The sequence below is a fragment of the Antedon mediterranea genome, chromosome 8 (assembly GCF_964355755.1).
Source record: "Antedon mediterranea chromosome 8, ecAntMedi1.1, whole genome shotgun sequence".
NCBI lineage: Eukaryota > Metazoa > Echinodermata > Crinoidea > Comatulida > Antedonidae > Antedon > Antedon mediterranea.
Window position 1 is genome coordinate 11906372 of NC_092677.1, and position 19589 is coordinate 11925960.

At 34.7% G+C, this 19589-nt stretch overlaps 1 protein-coding gene across 1 annotated transcript in view; it reads right to left on the reverse strand.

Annotated features, from left to right (window-relative positions):
- Positions 1 to 19589, reverse strand: part of LOC140057617 (uncharacterized) — a 98624-nt gene that overhangs the window by 43791 nt on the left and 35244 nt on the right. Inside the window, exons 12-31 of the mRNA XM_072103334.1 lie at positions 17355 to 17480; positions 16986 to 17108; positions 16510 to 16626; positions 16256 to 16372; positions 15778 to 15981; positions 14634 to 14765; positions 13989 to 14123; positions 12342 to 12563; positions 11880 to 11975; positions 11567 to 11689; positions 5313 to 5405; positions 5073 to 5198; positions 4694 to 4786; positions 4328 to 4441; positions 2675 to 2797; positions 2361 to 2456; positions 2067 to 2165; positions 1732 to 1824; positions 1352 to 1444; positions 122 to 214 (exon numbers count right to left, since the gene is read on the reverse strand). Coding sequence (XP_071959435.1) covers positions 122 to 214; positions 1352 to 1444; positions 1732 to 1824; positions 2067 to 2165; positions 2361 to 2456; positions 2675 to 2797; positions 4328 to 4441; positions 4694 to 4786; positions 5073 to 5198; positions 5313 to 5405; positions 11567 to 11689; positions 11880 to 11975; positions 12342 to 12563; positions 13989 to 14123; positions 14634 to 14765; positions 15778 to 15981; positions 16256 to 16372; positions 16510 to 16626; positions 16986 to 17108; positions 17355 to 17480 — 2418 coding nt within the window. The remainder of the gene's footprint in view (positions 1 to 121; positions 215 to 1351; positions 1445 to 1731; positions 1825 to 2066; positions 2166 to 2360; positions 2457 to 2674; positions 2798 to 4327; positions 4442 to 4693; positions 4787 to 5072; positions 5199 to 5312; positions 5406 to 11566; positions 11690 to 11879; positions 11976 to 12341; positions 12564 to 13988; positions 14124 to 14633; positions 14766 to 15777; positions 15982 to 16255; positions 16373 to 16509; positions 16627 to 16985; positions 17109 to 17354; positions 17481 to 19589) is intronic.

Here is a 19589-nt window from a genome sequence, read left to right on the forward strand (position 1 = left end):
TTTAAAAGCACTTACAGGTACACTGCATGCAGGAATATTGGAATGTGTGTCAATTAATCTAACCTAGGTTGGTCATCACAAATTGAAAGCTCACTATTATTGAAATGTTAAATATATTCACCTTTATATTGGCAGTATTGACCACTGAACCCTGGAAGACATCTACATTCACCGTATCTACAAAATCCTCCATTCTGACACTGTTCCATACATACTACACACAAAGTAAACATTGACACCACATTGTTTACATTGTTTTAGTGAAGGAAACAAAATTAACACAAGATCCTAATACTTCCATTAACAAGTTTTTTAAATAAGAAAACAATATCAGAAATTGAAATATAGGACTTTAAATAGCTAGACTTCAATAACCATTCTTTTTCTGAAGATCATATTTAATAGGTTTTGGTCATCATAGGGTTCAATACAATTTTGTCTTATTTCAATTAGTATACACCATTTTAAACAACTGCAGCTCTCCAAAAACTGAATAATCCATTTTAAGGGAAATAAAGAATGGACTGATAAGCTTTTCTGGAAGAGTCACAATATACAAGTAAACAAAATGCTTTATATTATTATGTTTTAATATTTTCATCTAAAGCATTGTTAAAATGTATGCAATTGTAACAATGCAATGTTAGTAAATCAATAGCACCAAAATATTCAAATATATCCAATACACAAATTAAATTATGTAATCATAATATAATTTCATATAATATCTAAATATAATAACTTTTATGTTAAACATTATTAGAAAGTTTAAATTATATGAATTAGATTAAAATTCAATAACTTTGTTACATTAATAGCTATAATACAGTTGATTAAATATAAATACTGTTTTCTTATTACAAATATCAGAACAAGTTAGAGAGTACAGTTAACTGTTGTAAACATTAAAGCAACTTTTTCCACATTGATATAAGCATATGTCTCCACCTGACCAATAACATACCAGACAGTTTTGGATTATTTTAAAACTGTACCTCACCTTCGTCTTCACAAGTTGGTCCTTCAAAACCCTCTTCACAAATGCAAGAACCATTCATACAAGTTGCGTTATTTTGACATGCTGGTAAACAGACTAGAAAATAATACATGCCGGTCGTGTACACAAAATACAACACAGACAACTTCTATTAAAATTAGATAAAGTAACATTTTTTTAATTAAAGCTCTGTCTGCACTATCAAACTAAAAAGGTATATGACATCATCATGTCTATGGGCACATTTTTGGTCACATAAACTTTGATAGTGTTAGACAAGCTTAAGCCTCATGCAATCTTGTCTTGTCATGCACATTAGATGCATTTGGTCTCCATGCATCTGCAATAACCTACCCTTTCTTTCACAAGCTAGGCCGCCAAAGCCTTCAGGACAGACACACATACCATTGGTACATGTAGCACCATTCTGGCATTTTGGACTACAAACTTTATAGACAAATAACAATTTCAGAAGAGTGTAAAATTCTATAACATTTTTTTCTTTAACAATTGTTTATTATACTAAAGTATTTCGTTTGGCAATATAACTTTCTAAATAAATAAAACACACTGAAGCAAGTCCGTAGTCAGATGGGTTCTTTTTCCACAAAGGGGTAAGAATCACCATAAGCTAGGCATATTTACCGCTGCTAGTCCCGGGTTTAAACTTGCAAAAAATTCTTGGATGGCATTTCTTTTCATGACTTAGGAATGAGCCAACACAACATACTTACCGACTTGCTCACAGGTTGGACCTTCAAATCCATAGATACATTGACAAACACCATTGATGCAGAATCCTCCGTTCTGACAACCAGGTTCGCACGCTGAAAAATTAAGACAAGTAACACACCTATACCATTTGATGGCTTGATTATGTATCACATCCCAAGCATTATTTAGGTTCATCATGAATAGATAGTTTTTGTAAAAATGTTGTAGTAAACTAATATTTAATCTGTATATGGTAATCTTTTGTTGAACGATCTAATCTTTTGATAGTGTAGACAGAGCTTAAAGATGACACAGTATAACTGACTATGTTTAGTGGATTGTTAATTATACTTACTTCTAACTTCGCAGAATGTTCCAATATATCCAGTGAGACATTCACATACACCCTTCACACATTGACCGCCATTCATACATTCTGAGTTACACTGGCGCTCTAAAATTGAATAGAAAAAAAAACATTTACTGCTATTTAAAAATACAGGAATTCACAGTTTAATAAAGGCACAAGCACAGGCAGGTTAATTATCACTCTTTGCTAATACCAGGCTTACTGCAATATTGTTTTTAAATCATATCTATGAAATTAAATTACATAACAAAAAGAAAATATTGCAATGTTGCAACTTACCAAATTCACAGGAAGGTCCTTCAAAGCCTTGCGGACACTGACAAGCAGAATCTATACAGAGAGCGCCATTTTGACATGGAGGATCGCAGTCAACAGCTGCAATGAAGATTATATAGAATAAAAGATTGTTTGTTTTCTTTTGTTTTTATATATTTAGGAAAATTACCAAGGATAATTGGGTGGTAATCCTGGTATCAAACTTTAGTGGTACACATTTAGGCACATGGTGAAGGAACTGAATTGAAAGCATGAGATTATAACTGACCAGTGGAAATTGTTCAAGAAAACCTTAGTGCTACTCTAGCGTACTGTACCTCTACAAGTAAATGCATCTTCAGCAATTTGAAATCCTCTTGGACAAATACAGAAAAATCCTCCATCAGTATTTAAACAACCATCTTGACACCTCTGTCCAATTGTCAAGCATTCATCTTCATCTATAAATTAATAAAAATAAATGTTTTAATCTACAGTAACCTAATTATTTGTTTTCTAATAATATAGCCCAAAGGAAACCATGTGCCAATGGCTCAACAGCAATGTGGGAACCTCTTGACTATTGCTACCAATTTACAGTAAATAATTTGATTTGATATATTATTTGCTTATACAATTAATTAATTAATTAAAGTAAAAGTTGGTTATTCTGAGATACTCAGGGCCGTAGCCAGGATCTGTCAAGGGGGGGTTCGCACACTAAGTATTTGGGTCACCCCCACCCCCATACCCCCCCCCCCCCGCTGGGGTGGGGCCTGAGGCGAAGCAAATTTTGTTAAATGACACCCCTAGATGGCCGGAAAAGACACTCTCATGCAGCATGCTACCAATGAGCAAAACGATCGTACTTGGACTCGTGGACTATTTAAACGATAACATTTGTTGCCGTATGTTAGATGCGCGTGCTCTGTGCGGAACCGCCGATTGTTTGATCATTTACTCGATACTGTATTTTGTTTTGCGTTCAAGTTCAATGCGAACGTACGTCTAGGAGAAGCCCCGAAAAAAGCACACTGGGTGAAGGCAAAAGCAATTCTTATTATAGCTCTATCTATAATATTTATTTACAGCAATTTGTTGAGGAAATTAAATATGCCAATGTAAATAGGTGATATTGATACATTTGAGTACGTATCGGCTGGTGGTCTAGAAAAAAATAATCGGATGCCATAATGTGAACTACAGTACATGATACCATAGATATTATAGTGTAAAATATTAATATTCACTATAATCCTCTATGATACATTATACTTCATAGCCACACATAAATACTGATGTATGTCGGAAGGCTATATACTTTATGCATGCTGCCTGACTGCCAGTGATCTAAACAATTGGTACGCAGTTGTCTGGCGGTATCCTTAGTTCGAATCCTTTGTACGAATCGTTTGTCCCCCAGCTCGCTGTGAGACGCGTCAATATCATGTTACATGCAAGGACCAAACATTTATTTTTCAGGTTAAAATCCGCAATTCATTTGCAACTCTTTACAGACTATATCGCTCGAAGTACGCTCATACAGGGAAGAAGGTACTGTATGAGTTATTCCGAACGAGTTTACGAATTTTTTAATTTACGAACAACTTTTTGTACTGTGGGGCACGTATTTGGACGATTTTCGGAGATGAGGGTGAGGTATTGGGCATGTCGGGGATGGGGGTTCGCAGTCGGTTAAGGGGGGTTCGCTGTAAAGGGGGGGTTCGCCCGAACCATAAAAACCCCCCCTGGCTACGGGCCTGATACTGTTAGACTAGATATATTCAATATATATATCAATCTCCTAGATGAGATGAATATACAGTTACTGTATGTATGTAAATGGAGTTTTGGAGAAATGAAAGTTTGTTGTGATATTTATTCCACTGTGTTTTGAGATGGTGTTACTGTATAAAATACATTATAATTATTCTAATTTTTTTCGCTTCTTTGACTAAATTAACATAATATTCCAACTAACCACTACTTACCTACACAGTTTGTACCATCATCAGCAAGAAGGAAACCAGTTGGGCAGGTACATTGGTAACTGCCAAACGTGTTGTTACAAGAGAACGCACAATCTGCAGGGCATTCATCAATATCTGTAGTATTTTATAATACAAGTAAAATGGTATATTAGAGGAAAATATACAACCTTTTTGTGAATAACTTGCAGGTTATCAAGGTGTATAATAAATGCATATTAATATGTAGGGATGCATATACAGTATATTTGTCATGCATGTGTAGTGTTTCTTAAAGAACTTAGCAGTCAACGTGTATCCATTATGAATACCAAGTATATTTGTTAAGTATTTGTAGTGATTTGTAGTCTATTTTCTTGTGGACCTTACCTAGACTGCAGTCTGAACCAGTAAGGCCTGGTGGGCAGATACACTGTCCTCTACTACAGGTTGCTCCGTTCTTGCATGTTGGATTACACTGAGCTAGAAACAAAAAGAAGAGTTATAATATAGTCAATTTCCTCTATTTGGCATTCTAAGGTTCAGGTTGCGACTCCAAAGACTAGGATATCTACCTATGGTTGGAGAGATTTTGATATAGCATTAGAAAATTTTGCTATTTCCTGTTATGTCAATGTACTGTAAGCAGAGTGCATCGAAAGCCCTGCTTATATATTAATTAATTATCATTTTTGTTTGGCAACTACAATTGGCACAATTAAAACTAATTGATTATGAGTATATAAAAATATAATATATATGAGCTTACAGAAACAGTTAACTTTGTCGTCTGCAAGAGTTTCTCCATACGGACAGGTACATTGGAAACTTCCAAAAGTGTTAAGACATTGATGTGAACAAGGGCTAGATGTACCTGCTGTGCATTCATTGGCATCTGAAATTTTTACAAATATGAAAACTATTAATACAAATACATAGAAATTATTCAAATGAAACTCAAATCTGTTTATAATTACAAGGTTTGGTAAAGAGTAAAATAAACATTTACCAAGCTGGCAGTAGTTTCCAGTTAGTCCTTCAGGACATGTGCAAGTTCCACCAGAACAATAGCCACCATTCCTACAATCAGGATAACATGGCCCTGTAAAATAAAATGAAATCATTATAAGACAACATCACCAATCAACTACATATCACATAGAGTAAAGTTAAGCCTTGTGTAATAAATTACCATTCCCTAACATATAGAGTAACATAGTATTTACATGAACATTCTAGAATAAGATGTTTTGATTTAAGAAACCATGTATAATTAATAAGAACAATCAAGAACATTCCAGAAGTGCTATTAATAGAAACTGTAATCATGTAATAATGAGAAGTATAAAGAATGATCTAGAAGGATAGGAGCATCTTGTATATAAAGGGATGTAAACTATTGTAAGGTTGTTGGATTAAAGGTTGGATGTTATATTGTAAAGTCATTGTGAAGCTGTTGTTTAAAGTGCTTACTGGATTGTTAAAAGTTGAAGTTGATTGAAATTAAAGCTTTGTTTTGAGTTATTTTACAACTTTGTGGATTTTGTGTGTATACTTTTATGTCACAAGGGAGTTCCTAAAGTATTTTCAACCGCTCGGAAACATACGTGAGAGGAGTTCGTGACATAATTTGGTGGCAGCGGTTATTTCGATCTACTGTTCGACTTAACTGTGTATTTATCTACGGTTGTGATATTTTGTGGTAGCAGTTTGATCTACTGTATTTTGCCATAGATTGGTGGCTGTTTTAGGATCAACTGTACTTTTATTGATATTTTGAGGAAGCGGTACTTACGATACTGTGATATTTTACGGAAGCCGTAGTGCTACGTTTTGTTTAATCGTAAGTACACAAACATTGTTTTAAGAACAGTACATTATTTATTTGGAACAGTAGACTTGTGAACGTCTCGGTAACTACGATTAACTAGTAACAAGACCCTCATCCAGATTTAAAATATGGCTGATAAACAATCAACAACAAGATCCGGTAGAGAATACAGCGGCGGCGATGAAACTGATTCGGATGTAGAATCAGTTCAATCAGTACAACCTGAACAACAGGCAGAAGAGTCTGGACCAACCAGTGGACATAACCCTACAGGGGCTGACTCATTTTCAAAAGATTTTTTGTTGTTGATGCAGCAGCAAATGCAACAGCAAATGCAACAGCAAATGCAACAGCAAATGCAGCAACAAATGCAACAGCAGAATCTTATGATGCAGCAGATGATGGACAGACAAGAACGTTTACGTAGGGAAGATATGGAGAAACAGCAAGCATTAGTAATGGCGTTAATGGATAAGCAAAAGGACAGTGAGGAGAAACGATTAAAAGACATGATGAGATTGAAGGAAGTTCAGATTGCAAAACTTTCTGATAGTGATGATATTGAAAATTATCTCACTACGTTTGAACGAATTGCTAACACCTATGAGTGGCGAAAAGAACACTGGGTAGTAAAACTGATACCACATTTGACAGGCACAGCAAGAGCAGCCTATGCATCATTACCAGTGACAGAAAGTAACCAGTACGATATAGTGAAGAAAGCAATATTACAAAGGTATGACATAACTGAAGAGACATATAGACAAAGGTTTCGGTCAATTAAAAAGAAAAGTGAAGAAAGTTATAGAGAAATGTATGTTAGGTTGAAAGACTTATTTACTAAGTGGGCTAGGCCTGCTGATAAAAGCAAAGATGATTTAGCTGAAATTGTTATTTTAGAGCAATTGATAGATATTATGCCCACAGGGGTACAAATTTGGGTTAAAGAACATAAACCAAATTCTGGATTAAATACTGCGGAATTAGCAGATAATTATTTTCAAGCTAGAAAAGGTATCGATTTTGAGAAAAAGTTTCAAAATAGAAAACACGAAAATAGAAACAACCAGGAGAAAACAGTGAAAGGCACTCCTGAAGTTGACAGTAAGGGTAATAATAATCCCCCTGATAACTTTCAGAAATCACAATCTGACGCTAGACAACCTCTCGTTTGTAGACGGTGCAAAAAAGTAGGCCATATTGAACGATTTTGTCGAAGTAAGGATGGCTTTTTGTCGACAAAGACAGATACTGTTTCAAAACCATGTACACCTTACATTTGTAGAGGCCTAGTTGAAGGATGTGATTGTGAAATTTTGATAGACTCTGGATGTGATATGACACTTGTTCATTCTGATTTAGTAGCGGCTAAGAAAATTGATCGCGCGGAGCAAGCTAAAATTACATGCAGGTGCGTCCATGACCATGTCCAAGCTTATCCCACTGCATTCGTCAATATTAAGGTTAATAACAAAGACCATAATTTGTTGGTTGGCGTTTGCAGCGATTTACCAAGAGATGTAATTCTTGGTAGGGACTTTCCTAAATTTGGAGACTTATTAGGGAAGGGGAATAAGAATCATGATAGGCATAGTTTTGTTGCCACTAGAGATCATGCTAGAAAAGAAAAACTAAGAGAGGAAAACGAATTAAATTCGGAAAAAGCTTCTGGGGTTATTTCACGTCAGTTAGATGATGTGGTTAATTTTCAAGAAGAATTTGGACATTTAGATGGCCAACTACTCAGTGACAACCCTCCCAAGGAAAAAGTTCATAAAACAAGAAGTGAAAAACGAAAAGTTAGGAAAGAGTTTGCAAAAACAAAGGAAGCTCAATCTAGCCAAGATAGTGAATTAGACATTTTAGATATTGGCAAAGATAAAATTAAGGATTATCAGGTTAAGGATAGAACTTTAATTTCACTTCGAGAACGGATGTTAGTACAGAAAGATGATGACACTATAAAGATAGTCTGTAAGGATGGAATTTTATTTAGGCAAGTTTTCACTAAACACCAGACAGAACCAATAGAGCAATTAGTAGTTCCATACCCTTGCCGTAATAGTGTATTGAAAGTCTCACATGATATTCCTTTGGCAGGTCATTTAGGTAGGAAAAAGACATTAGATAGGATAAAGCAGAGATTCTTTTGGCCTGGTATTAGAAAGGATGTGACTGAATATTGCAACACTTGTGAGAGTTGTCAGAAAACTTCAAAGTATAAAACTAAATTGAAGGCCCCAATGATTCCTATGCCAATAATCAGTGAACCATTCCGCCGAATCGCTATGGACATTGTTGGTCCACTAGCACGGAGTAAAACAGGAAATAAATATGTCTTGGTTATATGTGATTATGCAACTCGATATCCTGAGGCTATCCCACTGAGAAGTATTGGAGCTCCAAAGATAGCGGATGAGTTGATTAAATTATTTTCCAGGGTAGGGGTACCAACAGAAATTTTAACCGATCAAGGCTCTAACTTTACCTCTAAGTTGTTGAGTCAAATTTATAAGTTATTTTCAATTAAGGGCTTGACTACTTCTCCCTACCATCCACAAACCGATGGATTAGTGGAAAGATTTAATGGCACCCTCAAGGCTATGATTAGGAAATTTGTTCAGGATGATCCCCGAGAATGGGATAAATTGCTTCCGTACCTATTATTTGCTTATAGGGAGGTACCGCAGGAGTCTACTGGGTTCTCTCCATTTGAATTATTGTATGGTTGGAAGGTACGAGGTCCACTTGATATAATGAAAGAAAAGTGGACAGGCACGGTGACAGGTCCGCAAAGTGTGGTTTCACACGTTGTTAAAATGAGAGATAGGTTAACTTCAATGAAAGATCTAGTCTAGGAAAACATTGAACTATCCCAAACAAGGCAAAAACAAAAATATGATCAGAAATTTGTTTGTAGAGAATTTAGTCCAGGTGATGAAGTCCTATTACTCTTACCATCTAGTAACGATGCATTAGAGGCAAAATGGCAAGGTCCATACAAGGTTTTAAGGAAACTAGGTCCAGTAAACTATGAGGTGGAAACTAATGATAAACGGAAAAAGTCAAAAGTCTACCACATAAATCTTTTAAAACAATTTCATCGTAGAGCTATTGAGGTTATGCTGGCTATAAATGATGTAACTGGACAAGACGAGGGTCAAGATAAGGACATTTTGTGGTCAAATATTTCTAGTTCCAATTTAACCTTAGATTCTGGTGAAGGATTAGATGAATCTCAGCTTTCTGATTTAGCGGAGGTGTTTTCTGAATTTGACTCAGTGTTACAGGATAAGCCAGGGAAAACTACTGTAATAAAGCATGATATTGAAATGAACTTAGGGGTACACCCAGTTAGATTAAGAGCTTATCCAATTCCTCAGGCTAAGTTAAGCAAAGTAAAGAAAGAGATAGAATCTATGTTGGAACTTGGGGTAATAGAAGAGTCTCACAGTCCCTGGTCCTCCCCTTATATCATGGTACCAAAGCCGGACGGTACAGCTCGCTTTTGCGTAAATTACAAAAAAGTGAATAGCTTGAGCAAGTTTGATGCATATCCAATGCCTCGAATAGATGAAATAATAGGCAGGGTTGGTCCTGCTAAATTTATAACAAAGTTAGATTTATGTAAAGGTTACTGGCAGGTTCCATTAACTGAACGGTCAAAACCATATACAGCTTTTTCAACACCAATGGGTTTGTACCAATTTAGGTATTTACCATTTGGCTTGCATGGGGCTCCTGCAACGTTTCAAAGAATGATGGATCAACTGTTGCGCAAGAAAGAATCTTATGCAGCAGCTTATATGGATGATCTGGTAATATTTAGTCCAGACTGGGAAAGTCATATCCATCATCTTAGGGACATTTTTCAGACCCTCAAGCAAGCTAATCTGACAGTCAAACCTGCAAAATGTAGTTTCGCACATAGTAAAGTGCATTATTTAGGGTATGTAGTTGGAGAGGGAATGATACGTCCTCAAAAGACTAAGGTAGAAGCGGTAGTACAATGGGAAAACCCTAAAACTAAGAAGGATGTTAAATCTTTTCTTGGCCTGACAGGATACTACCGAAAGTTTATTCCTAATTATGCTGACATTGCAGCACCTCTAACTGATCTGACGGGGAAAAAACATCCAGATAAAATCAAATGGACGCCTGAGTGCGAAGATGCACTTGTAAAGTTAAAACAGGCGTTATGTTCAGACCCTGTGTTACGAAACCCAGATTTTGATGCAGAGTTTATATTGCAAACAGATGCGTCAGATCGAGGGTTAGGTGCAGTACTTAGTCAACTAGGTCCTGATGGTACTGACCATCCAGTATTGTATCTTAGTCGTAAGATGTTCCCAAGGAAACAGAATTATGCAACTATAGAGAAAGAGTGTTTAGCTATAAAATGGGCTGTCGAAAGTCTGCGATATTATCTACTAGGAAGAAAATTTAAGATAGTTACTGACCATCAACCACTCAAATGGTTGGTTGAAATGAAAGAGACAAACAAAAGACTAACTAGATGGAGTCTTGATTTACAACCTTATTGCTTTACTGTTGTACATAGAAGTGGTATTTCTAATGGTAATGCTGACGGATTATCACAAAAACCATTAACTTAAAGCACGGGTTACTTTACAAATAGACAAAATAGGTTTTAATGTTTATAAGTTACTTGTTTCTTATATTTTGTTTGCAATGAGAATTTGGTTTTCACGTAATGTAGTTTTAATTTATATACACATATTTAAACAGGGTTTCTAGGACGAAAATGTTATATTTTGCCACGTCCGTGTACACTTGCCCCTCAAAACTCCAAGAAAGAGTTTTGAGCTCAGAAAGAGGGGAGAGTGTAATAAATTACCATTCCCTAACATATAGAGTAACATAGTATTTACATGAACATTCTAGAATAAGATGTTTTGATTTAAGAAACCATGTATAATTAATAAGAACAATCAAGAACATTCCAGAAGTGCTATTAATAGAAACTGCAATCATGTAATAATGAGAAGCATAAAGAATGATCTAGAAGGATAGGAGCATCTTGTATATAAAGGGATGTAAACTATTGTAAGGTTGTTGGATTAGAGGTTGGATGTTATATTGTAAAGTCATTGTGAAGCTGTTGTTTAAAGTGCTTACTGGATTGTTAAAAGTTGAAGTTGATTGAAATTAAAGCTTTGTTTTGAGTTATTTTACAACTTTGTGGATTTTGTGTGTATACTTTTATGTCACAAGGGAGTTCCTAAAGTATTTTCAACCGCTCGGAAACATACGTGAGAGGAGTTCGTGACACTTGCCTATACTTCCAAACTTTATGTGACAACAAAATGTGATGTGCCCATATTTGGGCATACCACTACCATATTTGAACCCATTAAACTAGTTTGATAGTGTAGACAGACCTTTACACTTTCAGTATTATTAGAACTTACTAGAACAAGTCTTCTTGTCTTCATTTAGAGTTGCTCCTTGTGGACACAGACAAACATGACTACCAAAACGATTATGGCACTGGAATTCACAACCACCATTGTCCACCCAACACTCGTTTACATCTGCAAACAAAATTAAACAGCATTAATTAAAATTAGTTGCTCTTATTTATCATGCAAACGTTTCGAGATTTTGTTTTTAATATTTATTTAATTCTCTGAATACTACTGGACTTACATACAGTGAACAATTCTAAATCATTCTAAACTAAAACAAAAATGTATTGTTTAAAGGCTTGTATTAGTCAGTTACCTTGTTGACAGGTTGGTCCCGTCCATTCAAATAAACAATCACATCTGCCATTTACACATGTACCTCCATTCATACAAGGTGGAACACAACCAATTTCTAAGAAGGTTACAAGGAAAAATTTTAATAAAGGAATAATAAGTTGATTATTTTCTTCATTCTATTGTTTCAAGATGACTTGTTTTAGCTATCAATATATTTGAGTGATTACCATAGCATTTTTGTTTGTATTATAAAAAAATAAATTTTGTTTTTTATGTGAATATGCGGAAATCTGACAATAACCACCCATTATGGACTGTACCATTGTTAGAATGTGGAGTGTAATGTTAGGTGTTGGCTTGCTCTATCTTTACAATAGAATGAGGTTACATTTGTTACTTCCTATTACAGTATACGCCTTTGAATTCTTTGCAAATTAAATTCAGTATAATTAAAATAAAACTGCAAATAAATATGCCCTACCTTTACAAGTTCTTCCATCCGAATTCAATGTGTATCCCTGTCGACATTGACACCGGAAACTACCAAAGGTATTGGTGCAGACGTGCTCACAGTAGTTTGGGTTGCGGACGCACTCATCAACATCTAATGAACAAATGTTACCAGTAAGACCATCTGGACACCGACATGACCCAGAGACACAACTTCCACCATTGGAACACGGAGGGCTACACTGGCTTGATCCTGTAAAGAGCAAGTTTAATTACAGTAATTAAAACTTTCACTTTCTTTGATTAGAACAAAATTATGTACCCTACAAATTTAAATGACAACAAAGAAATATAGGATCACAGGATAACATATGAGTTTAGAATAAATTGCAGAATTTCCTAATTGAAGGTTTGGAATGCAATCTATGGCTAGACTAGAATTGCAAAGCTTCTTTGGCTACAGGAACAATAGGTAATTCAAACAATACAGTACCATGCCTATATTCATTAACAGATTAGCTCCTCCTATCTAGATAAACAATCTACTTTGATTGACTGTTTTGATTTATTGTTATTCTTTGTGCTTTACTGTATCTATTTTTTCTTACTGATAACAGATAATGTTAATCTATACAATAACAAAAGAGGAAAATTATCTAAACATTTTTTCATATAATAAATGTGAAATTTCAGAGTTGAGTCATAAATGTATATTCAATACAATACATTTTTGAACAAATTTAAAATCAAATTATATTCTGTTTATTCAGCTTGGTAATTTAACTTTATTTCTATTATTAATACTGTTTCTTCAGAAACACACAACTTTTCTCATACATTAATCATACGAGTATATGATATAACACAGTAGTAATAGATCGAATGATCGGACATTGCTCAGAAGCTCCTAACATGAATCATTACCCACAACACACTGGATCAATATTCCATGGGGCATTGCGTAAAATATACACTACTTATATTTTAATCACATAAGTAAGAATTTGAATGAGTTAAAATTACAGATAAAGGCAGAAATGGTATATATAATAATAATAAAATAAAAAACCTGTTAAACTACTTTGCCGATTACTGATCATATGGTCTAACCTACACTTCTTAAACTATGATCAGTAATCGGCAAACTTTTTAAAGTCCTTGATGCAACTAGGATATGAACACCCTACAGAGTTCTTATTAAACTGATGGATAACCTTAGCTTAGGGAATCACATCAATCTCAGTTGTATATTTATAATTCACTTTGATATGTGACAACAACCTGCATTCTGTAAATGCAGTGCTTGATAGTATATGAACAAATTCAGAGACCGCTCAAGTTGATACATAAAAAAGATCCTTTCGAAGACACATGTACATTTTTTTTTGACATGAATAGTCTAAAGATGACACACATACATAACATACTGTCTGAGTTTTCATTTTCAGAGAAAACATGCTGTGAATGTCTTCTGGGGAGTAACTAAGACATTTTAAGTTATTAAGAACGTACTATATGTAGGATTTCTTCCAAAAATAAAGGTTTTTAAATTTGATGTTAACTTTAATCTGTTCATGTAACAAACGTAAGTTAATTAAAACCTAATATAAACTACTGTATACAAGTATATGCATCCATAATACATATATATATACATTTATGTGTCCTGTAGACTTACCTCTCTCGCACTGCCTGCCTTTGAATCCCCTAGGACAAACACACTGGGTAAGCATACAATAGCGCCCTCCTGCACATTGGCTGTGGTAAATGCATGTCCCTCCATTAAGACATGGTTGGCGACAGACAGGTCCAGCTAAAAGGAAATAAAGATTTATTTCAACGTTTTTATTTCAGATGTATAAAATTGGAAAAACAAAAATTATTGTATTGTCTATATGGGGAATCACAAGAGATAAACTGTATTAAATAGTTGTCATAATCTATACACATAGATTAATATAACACATTGCGGGTATAAGACATGGTACAGACCTTGAGTTAAAATCCCTGGTGGAGTGTAATTATGGCACTATAAAAGATACAGTATCCTTCAACAGAATGAAATAACCTAAAGTGAACTTTATAACATTGCTGATTTTATTAAACTTTAAAATAATTATTTTAAATTTTGACTCAATTCAAGTAATATTTACTATAAAAAGCACACTCATATGCAAAAGGCAGTTTAGCACATATGATAACTCCAAAATGTATCATCTGAAAGTTGAGATAAAGAAAGTACAAGAACAAATGCCTCACAGCGAAGCAGGTTTCAATTTATTTCAAATTTCCCACATACACAAAAAGGCTTAATTTACTGTACCTGATCGGCATGTACGTTTATCTGGCTGGAGTTTGTATCCGCTTGGGCATGAGCAGTAGAAGCTACCAACAGTGTTGACACATCGATTACTGCATGCTGAGGTCGATGCAGTGTTAGAACACTCATCAACATCTTTACAATAAAAAAAATACATTTAATTATAAAATGATAATTCAGCACTTCGATTTGCAAATACCAAAATAGGTCAGGTCAATCAGTGTGTCAACTGTCATTGCCTGGACCTAGAAACCATCAGAGCTAAGGAGCGAGGACACGCGTTGCATTATCTCCACATACGCACAACTAACTAACATGACATAGTTGGTTGTCGGTTGTCGCAAATGCTCCCTATTGTATCATTGTGTCTTGTATAATGTGGATTGAAAAATGTCCATAAATAATAAAACCAACTAATAATAGGGGAATGACCTGTGTGGCCTACTGAGTTGAAATTGTGAGCAGGTGTGGATTAAGCTAAACCATGATGTCTTTTCTGCCAAAATACGTCAGTTATTTTTTCGCCTGTTAACAATGACACAGCTCAAATGAAGACTCTTTAAGATACTAATTTTTACACATTACGTGTTCTGAAAGCACACATTATCCAAATATGTACACTCAACACTGCACTTATCGAGTAGAGTGGCTGTAAGTCATAGCCATAAAATTGGCGCAGGTTCAAAGTTCTCTTTGAAGTTTTCTCAGATAAGGACTTGTGGGAGGTTACTCCAATGTACTAGTCCATCTCTACCCCTGTCATGTGATGTACCCAAATATGGTAGTGATGTGCCTAAATATGGTAGTGATATGACATCATCATGGCACATCACAATTTTGTTGTCACATAAAGTTTGAGCGTGTAGACAGAGCTTAAAGAGCATTGTCTGTTTGGGGAGATTAAAAAAGAAAAGAGTGCATTATAACAAATCTTTAAAAAACCTCCAGTGACCTCTAAAGCCCTGTCTACACTATCAAACTAATTTGACAAAAAAAAGTGTGATTTGCCTACATATGGTAGTGATAAGCCCAAATATGGTACTGATATGACACCATCGTGTCCATATATGAGCACATCCCATTTTTTTGTCACATAAATTTTTAAAGTGTAGACAGAACTTTATACCGTACACTTTTAAAGACTCACCAACACATCTGTCATTATCATCTTTGGTAAATCCTGTAGCACACTGTTGCTGGTTACAATTAGTACAACTAGATAGCGGGATGCAACGGCGTCGATCGTAATATAACCGATAGTTGGGACGGCATGTACAGTAGTAGCTGCCAAGAGTGTTACGACATTCATGTTGGCATCCTCCCTTGGACACGGATAAACATTCATTTATGTCTAGAAAAAAATACTTTGAATGTTATGTTTGATTTGTTATATAATATTTTGAAACAGATAACGAAAAATACTGACAGTTTGAATGCCAATGAAAGCAAAAGAAGCAGTGGATAAAATCCAACAATATTAGGGATACTTCAACAAGTATCAGAGAAAAGGTGATTATTGAGACATTTAGAAGCGATATGACTTTTATTCAGCACTGGACTAAATGTGGCTGACTATGATGATGTGGTACTATACCATGCAAATATTATTGTAATTAATGTTGTACCTCTACAATTTCTACCACCAGCTTCAAGCTGGTAGCCTGACCGGCAGAGACAGCGGTATCCGTTGGCAGTGTCTGTACAATGGTGATCACAGATATCAGGAGTACAGTGTTTGGTACCTATACAATTAAATAAAACAATTATTTCTTGTTGATTATTAATACTGTAATAATTTAGTATTGTGATTTAATCTAACCCTATGCTATCACGTTACCTATTGATCATTATCACATAAAACATTTTTTGTGGTTCTTACGTTGGCATCTTGTTCTACTTCCAGTGACAAAGCCCCCTTCACATGAACACTGATAGCTACCAATCGTGTTCTGACATTCGCCCTCACATTCATGAATTCCTTCGCATTCATCAATATCTGAAAAAAAAAACAATCATACATGTTTGCCCCACATTTGAATTGATTAGGTTGAGACAGGTTAGGTAGTAAAAAAAGTCTTGTCTACTTTATAAGATTCCTACTGTATTATAACTCTACAGGTAGGTATCTCACCTCGGGGGTCACTTTAAATATTTCCATTCTGGGAGGTGCCGCATTTATGGGTTATATCTTTGTGGGCGTGGTAGCACAAAGTGTGGAAAAATATGGGGAAGTGCAGAATATCCCCTGGGTGTCTCACTCACAAACTACCAACACCACTGTTGGTTTGTGTAATTGTTATTAAGCATACTATGGAGAAATAAGTTGAGATATTTCTCCATGAACAATGGACTTACCGTTACACATCTTGCGATCAGCGGCCAATCTCATTCCAGTAGGACAAAGACATTCATATGACCCACGAGTATTTTTACATTGGTAATGACATAATCCTGGCATTTCTCTACATTCGTCAACATCTGCAAACAAATTAAATCCAATCAAATGATAAATGTACTTGCAACAAAATGTAGGAGTGCTAAACCAGAGGCCTTTTTCCCCAGTGTTATGCCACTGCGAGAGAACCCATGATCTGCATACTGGGAGACCATCCCCTACTATTTTCTAATAGTGTATCAAGTACATTATAATTCATGTACAGTATGTATATAGAATGAACGGCTTTACAATCAGTCCAAACAACAACAAATTGTACAAAGACCTACCTAAGCAATTGCGCTTGTTTGAGTGTAGTCTATAGCCATCTGGACACTGGCAATGAAAGGAACCGTCCATGTTCTTGCATCCCATTTCACATACTTGCTGGCCATAAGTACTGCATTCATTTACATCTAAAACAAAATATATTTTTAACTTGAAAATGAGAATACAGAACCAGTGTCCGTATTATTTCCCTTAAATTGTATTCACTTACAGTAGATAGGAGATTTTTTTTTATTGGTAAGTGTTTCCCTTAGTCTAAGTGTGAATGGTGAATACGGCCACAGGCACCTAAATATTGAGGTATTCCTTATTACTAACATGGAACTATAATATAAGATAGTTCCATGTTATTAAACATCATTTAATACAACACTGTGGGATCCCAAACTGTCAGGATATATTCTTAATTATTCCTGTATTGTACATTTAAGCTGAATGTCACTGATACTAAATACCAATTGTAAAAATTCAAGAATTCTTAAAATTAATTTGTAAATCATACAGCATATATGGCATTTTAATTATTTTTGTACACAGAAACAATGGAAATTGCTGGATACTAATATAAAACCTTTCAGAGTGACTAGACTCTTATGATTATAATATCTATAATAATCCATAAATGAAGGACAGAAGCCATTTCATCTGTTGCTGTCTAAGCCTGCTGTCTATGGAAACAACGAATATTATATAAAATGCCAACATTCATGAAACATTACTCATACAAATGGTAATTGATGATTGTGGTGTGGTTAATAAAGTTAGAATTTAGCATCCTTATCACATAGATCAATGAATATAGCTTTAAATAAATGGTGACACATAACAGTCTCTTAGAAACTAATTTTAGCGATACCATAGAGATATTATAAATATCTCTATGGCGATACTAAAGATACTGCACATCAGATTTAGGAAAAGTTGTATCATACTTTGACAATAATCTTAACTGATTTTAATTCATAAATTTACTCTGCTTGAAAATATAAAATAATGAAAAAGGTGATGTGTAAATTTACTTTATTCAAAAGATTTAGTAAATGTGCATAAGGTTTTATAATGTTGACAAAATATAATTACTGTAGCCATTGGTTTTATTGTATGAATCACTCTGGCAAATGTTTAAGCCTGTTTTCCAGTAAATATTGAGTTGCAGCGAGTTGCGTTGAATTGACCGGATTCAACAATTTTAAAGGAAAAGGGGTAAAAATCAATGTTATAAATCTTTAAAATCTGCAATCGTTGCAGTTGAACTCAGTTACGTAGCCGGAATTGGCTTTGCATGTTCCAGCAACGCTCGAAAGAACCAAGAAACCAAGAACGATCGTGTAAAAATGTTCACATTTTTAGCGGTCTAACTTGATTATCGTTATTCATTTTCAACGATTTGAAATTTCATCTCGACGGGAAAAAAGGCGTTAGGAAAATGTTTGTTAATGCACATTGTTGTGAGCCACCAATAAGAAAAATCATAAATCTGTTTTGAAAAAAAAATTTGTTGAATAACATTTTACAAAATCCGCAAATGTACATAAAAGTATCTAAAATTCACTTGTTATAACTAGCTTTTTAAATCCATTCTTGGAAATTCTATGAAAAAAAAAAAGTTGGCAAGACAATGAAATAAATCATGCTTAATTTAGCAATCTTCTAAAATGTGGTTAGTGATTGAAATATGGCAGTGAGTTAGGTTTCCTGTGGGAATAATGAGTGGTACAGCGTGTTCCCTACCTGACATTGCAAGGGGAAACACACATGACCACATCCCTAAGGATATTAACATAGCTATGGTGTTTATACATTAGTACACTATTGTGAATAAAAACAATTTGGAAAATGGTTTAAATGTTGTAAATTATCAGTGAAAAGCCAATTTTCCACTAGGTAAATTTGTTCGCGTGAATTGAAAGCCTCGGCCTATACACATGCATAGAGAGGGATTTGGAAGATTGAAACACATAAATATGCATGTGTATAAGCTGATGCTTTCGATTCGCGCGAAAAAATTCGCCTAATGTAAAAATTGGCTTTTCACTGATAATTTACAACATTTAAACCAAAGTTTTTTTTTTTGTTTTTTATTGATTTCCACTGTAATTAATAACTGTATTACAATAAACATCATAAAGAGAGATATGTTGCTGGTGGGCAAATAAGTTCAAGTTAAGTTTGCACTCCACATTTCAATTTTGTGTAGCCCTATAGTTTTAAAAGACTTAACCTACTAGGGGGTAGGG